The 8,969-nt window shown below is 36.9% G+C and overlaps 1 protein-coding gene across 4 annotated transcripts in view; it reads right to left on the bottom strand.

Annotated features, from left to right (window-relative positions):
* MATN2 (matrilin 2) overlaps positions 1 to 8,969 on the bottom strand; it is a 56,156-nt gene that overhangs the window by 29,094 nt on the left and 18,093 nt on the right. For all 4 annotated transcript variants that reach the window (XM_031058988.1, XM_031058986.1, XM_031058987.1 and 1 more), the window contains exons 4-5: positions 6,823 to 6,945; positions 1,089 to 1,211 (exon numbers count right to left, since the gene is read on the bottom strand). In XM_031058988.1, coding sequence (XP_030914848.1) covers positions 1,089 to 1,211; positions 6,823 to 6,945 — 246 coding nt within the window. The remainder of the gene's footprint in view (positions 1 to 1,088; positions 1,212 to 6,822; positions 6,946 to 8,969) is intronic.

The following is an 8,969-nucleotide window of genomic DNA, read 5'->3' as shown; positions in this document are numbered from 1 at the left end:
AACACATATATGGAATGGATTACCTGTTTTCTCCCTAAATGTTGAATTTAAACGGAATAGATATCAACCATAATACACAATATAAATACAACCTATAGGCTAACCAAATCTCTCACCAGAAGGACTGAAATGCCCCTCATACAGAAATGTAGTGGTATATTGATGCATTTTTTCAGAAATAATGATTGAACATATTATTCAATGATTTGGGCTAAATTCATCACTGGCAGCAGCAATAATCTAAATCTAATGGAGCTTTCCTGCTTACAGGCACAATAGTAATGTTTCTTTATCAAAGCCCACATTTATGAAGAAAGGTAACCAAAAAGGCACATTAAGGTTTTCCCTGACATTTCCTTAAAGGGAGTTATGAACATTAAACACTGTGGAGGTTTTAGCTTGTTTTCCCAATTATGGGAGGCCTTGGCATGAATATTTTCTGGTCTGTCAGACCTCCTCCACTTCATGTCCATTCCTAACTCCAGTAATTTTTGATCTTTTTAGCCTGGTATCAAATTTGACAAACAACAAACAAGCAAAGCCACGAAGTTATTATAAGCTGGTGGAAACATGGAAGCCTGGTAGAAGATACTGATACTGACAGAGCTTTGCCACACCATCAGAGAACTCACTCTGGAGAAAAATCCACAGGAAAACAGACTGCAATGTTTCTTCTGATTGGGAAACGACTCATTATTTTAGATCATCTTACAAAGCAAACTGATTATAAATTGTCTTGCACAGACTTGTTTGTTTACCCAGAAAGGGAGATTATATTCTAACTGAAAAAAAAAAATAAAGAAGAATCAAAGAGAAATCCAAGGCAAAGCTTCAGCTTTTTGCTGTTGAAAAAGAGCTGGGTTTCATGTTAAAAGTTTCCTGTTTATAGGAGGGACTTTTACCCTTAGGCCCTCCCCTCAAAACAACTTTGCTTTCAAGACCTTTGGCTTCCAGGGCACTCCAGCCTGATGCATTTCTATACCTGATGCATTGGTCAGTATTCCCAGGACAAGTGGGAGGATTACTGCTGACAGCTGGAAGGCAGAAGAAGTATAAACTGTTCATAATTAAACTTTATCACAACTTACTTCCACAAGTTCTTTTGTCTGGATTTAAAATGAACCCTGGGTGGCATCTACAGTAATAGGAGTCCTTGGTGTTAACACATTCATGTTGGCAACCATGGTTATCCAAAGCACAGTAGTCCACAACTGAAAAAGAACAAGACAAATGTGCAATTAGGAAAAAACCTCAGAACTATTATGCATGGATATTATGGTTCTAGAGACACACAGTAGCTATAAAAAAGGGAAAGCTGATGTAGTTGCTGTCTTGAACAGCTTATCTGCAAAAAGCAGTGCATTCACAACAACAATTGGTAAATCAGATTTTAAATGAGTCCTGAATAATTTCTCAACTTTGAACATTTATCAGCTCTCAGACTGTCAGGAGCCTTCTCAACGTGTTTTCTCAGATCTGGAAACCACGCATCAGTGAGTATCTCTGTCCAGATGTTCACACTGTAGGCCAGGGCATAGAAAAGTTTGTTTGATTTAGTTCTGTCTTCTGTCTCTCAAGTCCCAGTCCTGGAATTGCTCTACTTTTCCTTAGTTCCCTCCCAGCTGTGTTAATTCTCAAGAGCTGTTCCTGTAGCCTGAGTTTATAGGAGAATCTTGGCATTATCTTCTACACTGAGGACTGTCACAGTACATTCATTTCTTCTAATGTGCTCCAGATTTTTTCTGTACAAAGCAGCTACAACTGCAAAGCCTGAGAGTTTCAGGCTGATATTCACCATGGACATTCTGCTTATATAATGCAGGGGGAAAAAAAGTCACAGGCAGTCCTGTCACCTATTTCATAAGTCTGGTCATTTATTACACAAATCCATATTTAAAAGTTAGATTGCCAAAGAATAATAAAGTAATACTTCAGAGTTTACTCAGTCAAGCCCGTTCAAAGTTGCTAAAGAAATTAAAGGATTTTTAAAATTTCTTTGCAGGTTAAGCTTCATCTTCACAACAAAAGTCTTAGAAGAATTTAAAGATAAGTCACAAAGCTGGTGCTCTGCCCGCAAAGAGCTGCCAGGCCTAGATTAGGAAAGTATACCTGATTCTTTCTGCAGAAGACAGTAATGTACTTAGCTGCATACCAAGACAGGTTCCTCTTTCCAACTAAGTAAAACTTTTCAGTGCTTTATACTGCTGAGCCTCACGAATTTCTTTAAGAGGCAGTAATTTGTTTTAATGCAATCAATTTTTTCTTCAATTGCCCCACCTATGTAAATCATGCACACTCAGGTGTGCTACTATATTTAGTCAAGATCATCTAGTCAGGAAAGCAGATAACCTATTCAGCTACTTTGAAAGAGTTTCTTTTAACCCTTCAGAATATTTGTGTTGAATCAAGTCAAATGACTTACTGGCTACCATGTGATACCATTTTCCTGGCAGAAACCTTCCTGTTTCCAGACTGAATCAATTCATATTAAAACTTATTTACTGAATACATGTTTCAAGGATATAATGTGTCATACAATTAGCTTTCCTCTTAAATTAATTCTAACATGCACATTTTCAAGTGTTTAAAAGGCACATTAAGAAATAGGTAGGCCAAAGAATACATGCAATTTAGCATCGTGCCTGGGAAACAGCCCATATGGATGTCTTTATAAAGTTATCTCCTCCTCTGCATTTAAACCTTAACAAAATTAATTTCTATTGCAATATCTACAACTGCCCAACTAATGATTATAACAGTGAAAATAGAATATTCAGTTGGAAGAGACACACAATGACCATTTAGTTCAACTGATTCACCAGTTCAGAGTTGGCTTTGTCCAAATGCCTCACACACTCACAGGCTTGGACCATCCACGTAGGAAGCTTGTTCCAGTGTTTGACCATCTTCTTGGTAAAGAAATGCTTCTTAATGTCCAGTCTAAACCTCCCCTGGCACAGCTTTGAACCATTCCCACATGCCCCATCCCTGGGAGAAGAGCATATTTTATGCTAAGTCATGAGATATACATGAGATTGTGAAAACTTGAGATTTCACTGTTTTGAATTTTATCTCATGTCTATTTCAATAAGAATTTTTTTCTAGATGGTTTATTAGTATCATTTTTAGTGAGCAAACTATTAATTCAGTTGTCATCTCTGCATATTTGTCCCACCTTGTTTTTCTCACTCGGTATTAGTAAGTGATGAAAACTTTTTTTACTTCCAGTTAGCAGTTCTGCGCTCTGGGTGCTTACATTGCCCTCTCTGAACCATGGACTGCATGGGTCACCTTTCTCATAAGGGGTTGTTTTAGCCCTATGATGTTTATAGAGGATATAGAGGCATGGGAGGATGAAGCAAGTCAAGGAGAAGGGTAGGAAAAGAGGAGAAGGGTAGGAAAAAAAGGTGTAAAGCAAGTAAAGGCATGAGGAGGATGAAAAAGAATGCAAGGGAAGAACAAATCACACTCAAGGAAGACTCATAAGAACCTAAGAAGCAGCCAAAAAAATCCAGCAGCGCCAGGACTGCAGAGAGGTGCCAGCAGCCAAACCAATGCCAGGAAAAGGGGATCCAAGCCCAGCAGCAAGATGGATACAGTCTAGCACTAGTGCCAGGAAAGAGAGGACAGCATGTCCAGCAACACCAAGGTGGAGAGACTGAGTGTCCAGCAGCATGATGGAGAAAGGGTAGCTCATTACCAGCAAACATCAGCTGACAGGATTTTGTCTGTGTGAAAAACTGTTCAAAAAAGGCAAAGTGATAGTGCACTGCCAGCCAGATTTACTGCTGAGCAGGCAGTTCCAAGTATTGTTTAGCCTACAAATTCGTTCATAAACTGCACTGCAAACTCTCAGATTGGTTGGTTGTTCAGCGGTCAGGTTGAATGGATACTTGTGAGTTCTGGCTGCGAGATTTCACATAATTATTGTCATTCAGGTAACTGGCTGGCACATGTCAATAAAGCAATTAATATCACCACTGATCCTTAAATTAGCCCATCAGAAAAATTTAATACACATGCTCATGAAATGAAGTTTCGGCACTTTCTCATTTAATTTTGCTAGAGTTAAAACTTTAGAAGTGTTAGATATCTTAGATAGAAACCTTTGACTCCTTCTGAGAATATCACAATGTGTATTTCCTACTGAAATTTTCTTTTCATTCTCTGGAAGGGGAGGAGCGACTAATCTTAATGAAGTCACTGCTTTTTGCAAAATTATTATTCTCAGTGATCTCTAGTATATGTACATCAAGATCTTTCTTCAGATCCTGCTCATTTGGTAATAAATACTTCACAGAAAGAAAGGGTTAACTAGTTTAGGAGTAATGAAAACTGAGAGTTATCACTACTGATTCAGTACTACACATAGTCTCCCTTAAAAAATTTTCCAGCAAGGATGATTATTCATTGGTGATCACATCTGCAGAAGCTGTACATTCTTAGTAGTAGCATATTCCCCAAAAATCTCAAATTGTTCAAACCTAAAAAGTCAAATTCTGGAGGCTGACAATCGGATTTGCAGACAAATTAGCATCAAATTCCTAAATTACCCAGACAATCTTTTTTTGTTCAAGAAATGTAGAGAAACTAAGTTCTGCATAGACCAAATATAATTAATATACATTGACCCATTCTTGTGCATCAGTAACAAATGTAAAAGTTTAGTGCCAAATATGCAACTGAAAAAGAAAAATAAAAAAAAGAAATGTTAATAATGTGCTTTAAAATTCTAATTAATACTGCTAATTTTTGCAGTGGTATGAATAGCATGTGTTCATGTTTTGTTACTAAAAGGTACAAATTAATAGAAATCAAGTGGAGAAGAAAAACTCCTATAAAAGACAAGACAGTGAACCCATGCATGCTCTATTTTGAAAATAACTGAAAAGAGAATATGAAATCTTAAAATGTCAATAATAGTGCTCATAATTAATGTGTATCTCTTCAAGCCAAAGAGAGTCAGTGAGGAGGCAGGAAAAAAAATGTCAAAGATGTATCATGCCTCCAAACAGCACTCGCCCCAGACTTTGCAGATAAGTTATTAACAGACAAAAAATCCCAAATATCAATTCAGGAAATTTAATAAGTGGCAAAGAAATATTTTGAAGTTTTAAATAACAAAAATAGACTTCACATTTATTACAAAATATAATATTAGACTTGACATACGAAGAATTTCACCAGAGTGAAAGCTTTGGTAGCTACTTTTCTGGTAAGAATATCTTGGGCTGTCAAGGAACTTCAGCTTAATAGAAAATAGTAACAACAGCTGATGACACTAAGCATGAATATTTTGGATTAGAATACATGGTAGGAAAGAATCAGGGATGAAAGAAGTTACCAGAAGTCACAGATTTTCTGTCTCAGGATATAGTCAAATAAATAGCAGATAAGTACATCCTTTATTCTAATACAAGTAAAAGTCAAGAGGGTCAGCTAAGGTTATTAGGTGAATGTTAGATATAGAAATCTGGGCCAGAACATAAAAACTTACCTAAATAACCAGTACTATCTGCATTTTCAAAACAATTTGGTTTCAAAAAGCAGATTCTTAAAATGGTATATGAGTGGCCAAATTATGTTGGAGACAAATTATATTGAGACCTTCAAATACTCCTATACTGAAATCATGAAGCCACAAGGAAAGGAAACATTTCTGAAGAGTAAGCACAGAGAGAATATTCTTCAAAACCTCATGTTATCCCAGGCCTAAAAAACCTCAAAACCTTTTTTGTGTGTCTTGTGTGAAGCTACATGCAGAAAGTTCCATAAATTGACACCTATTTTGCATCTCAAAACAGGGTTATCCTGGAAGCCAATGGCTTTTTGAAGGTAATAAGAGGAAGATATGCTAGAGCTGCCTTAAAATGGCAAGAAAGAGCAGGCTGTTGGAGAAAAGCACTGTGGCAGCCTGTGGCAGAATTGAGGCCAAGGACTGACTTGGATTCATTTCCATGGGACTTCAATTTGTGTTTGAAATTAAGCATGCATCTAAGTGCTTGCCTGAAGAGAATACCTAACAAATAATGTAATTTTGTATCCAGATCTCACTAGGGCTCTTTGCAGTGGAAACCAGTATTTTCTCAGAATGGAGCATGGAATGAAAAGTTTACAAGAATAGGTACATAGGCTTGTAAAAGAGACTGTAATAGAAGTATTTAGCACATATGAACAGAGAAGAAGACTGAGATATTTAGAGAGTAACAGAGAGGGAAGTATGTTTTATGATAAAGAGTTATTGTACCATATTTCCACACTCTCTCTTTTGAGCTGTAATTCTTGGAAGTGATATTTATTTCTGCATTGCCTGCAGTGAAAATTAAAGGCACATGGTGGATGAGTTCCTAAAGCGGCTAAACTGTCCTTAAAGTCAACCTTTCCAAAAAGGAGTTGAAATCTCTCCTCACATCACCATAAAATCAAGTGAAAAAACATCAAGAAATTGTCCTCTTTCAAGTTTTTCTGTGCATAACCTCTGTCTGAAGAGGAGCTACCGAGTTTGTCCGTCTTTGTTTTTTTAATGGCCACATATGTCATGCCAGTACATTGCTGGCCACCTACGTGGATCTTGAATAAAACATCGGGTGTGTTGTTTCAAAATGGAAAATTACTTTCTGTGTGAAATTGGTTGGAACAATTTTCCCAAGACACCATTCATTATCAGTAAAGGCCTACAAACATGTCAATTATGTGTGCTTTCTCATCTACCACTCATACAGGAGAACATCATGGTCTACAGCTAAAGTGGATACTCATTTATATTGAAATTTGCTTTGGTTTTGTCAAGAGATAAATGTGAATTGCTGAATTCATACTCACCAACACAACTCTTTCCATTTGCATCAAGTTCATACCCTTCATAGCACTGGCAGACATAGGACCCAGGTGTGTTCACACAAATCTGCTCACATGCATGTTTCTCCACAGCACAAAGGTCCTGAGCTACAACACATAATTGCATGAGTATGACATTCTTGGACCTTATACAATGCACAGGTAGACCATAGATCAAAGTAAATTTCAGGAAGCTATGGACAGCTCTTTAGAGATGAGCTCATTTTAACACAGATCATGGCAATGTTCTCTCAAACAGTGAAAGACAATAGAATCAGTCACTCAAAGCTGAGGCACCCATTCCTTCAGTTGATGGCAAAGACTATTAATGGACCAATGGTGCCTAGTAGAGTTCTTTGATGTATGTTTCCCTAAAATGTTCAAAGCACATTTTTCAGGGATTTTTTTGTAAAAGAAAAGTAATTGTGTTTATTTGTGTATTTTGGGGTTTTATTTTGCATAACCAGATAAATGATGATGATGAGGTTGGAAAGGTAAAGAAAAGGAAAACACAACAGCAAAAAACTTGGGCATATTTAATTTCTGAGTTTAAAAATTTTTCATTTTTATTCAAAATCCCATAGCAAGTTACCCCTCCCATGCAGAAGATCTCAAAAAAATGACCATGACAAATGAGGTCAGCTCAGCACCTAGCCAAATAAAGCACACTGGGCTTTCTTTTCAACAGACTAAAGCTTCATGAGAGCCCCAAGTTTCCCCAGCAAAAGCTCTGGAAAGCAGAGTACTTTGTGTTGCTCAAAGACTGCTCAACACATAATGGTCATTTACAGCTACAAAATAGGCTTTTGGAACATGTTTGAGGAAATCAGCCAAGCAAAAACAAATTTTCTTTTATAGCTGTCTGCTTCATATCAAGCAGCATGATGAACAGCATAAACAGTCGCTTAACTCTTTTGTTCCAGTGTAAACACCCACGAATAGATAATTTTCCAGCTTGTTTCAGCTACATTCCTCTTTTGTATCATTTTGTTTATTAATGTAAGATTTGAGCATCTCTAGAGAAGAATGGGAGAGATTAGTTAAACAAACAAATACAGTGTAATAAGTAAAGAATACCCATTATCTGACACAAACACTCTTCTCTAGAAAAGTTAGACCACAGTACACGAAAGGATCATCCTTTCACGGATGCAAAACCATAACAATTAAACAAATGTAAGAATATTTTCAGTTTAAAAAACCCATTTCCCAGCATGAAGTGAAGTTGCCAGTTCATTGCTGATCGAAGCCATTAGGTTAAGGGCTGTAAAGAACTGAGTACTGATAGCATATGCTCTCACAACATTAAAAAAAAAAGGGAGCAGAACAATAAAAACAGAGTCTAACAAAAAAATGAAAAGAGAGCATAACATTAGCTACATAGCATTCATCTTTTCTGAACTGTTTAATTCAGAAAGTGTTAAATTATATATGTAAAGAAACTATTTGTTCACTGAAGAGGTGCCAATACAACCAAACCTTAGATAAATACATCTGGTTTATGTTGATCATGTATTGTACTTAACATAAACATGACGAAGATTTATTTTACTTAGATGTCAAGTGAGGAATCCATTGTCTCTGTGCACTTGCGGGCAATTAACAGCTAGTGAAGGTAACTAAAATACTCCCAGACTGTGCATTTTTCTTTCACTGTGGTTCTCCTACCTCCAGAACTAAGCTGTCCCCTTTGTCCAGGCTTGCCTCCCCATCCTCATGAATTCTGTTACATCTCTGTGGGGGTTTTAGACATAATTGACCTCCTCTAGACTGATAGTGCATCATCTCTCTCCTTCACCAATGATTTGCACCATCCTATCACATTGAAGGCCAGTTTGATGACTCTCAGATTTCCAGTGCTGATTGCCAAAATTAATTTTATAATTTGGTGATGTAAAAAACCCAAAGGCTGCAAACACATTGAAGGATTAATTTCCCTTTCATATTGATCAAACTGCAATCTGGTATCATCTGATTGATGATCAAAGCAGGTCAAGCAAAGAAATCATGTGAGAGGTAAGTGGGGAAAACTAATAGATATCATAGCTAAAAAAGAAGGTAAAGCAATGCAGCAAAGGGCTTTGAAAAATGGTAGAGATAGAGCAAATTGAGGACTACTGTGCCTGGGTCAT

Source organism: Geospiza fortis, unplaced genomic scaffold, assembly GCF_000277835.1.
Source record: "Geospiza fortis unplaced genomic scaffold, GeoFor_1.0 scaffold200, whole genome shotgun sequence".
NCBI lineage: Eukaryota > Metazoa > Chordata > Aves > Passeriformes > Thraupidae > Geospiza > Geospiza fortis.
This window is presented reverse-complemented; position numbering and strand designations above follow the sequence as displayed.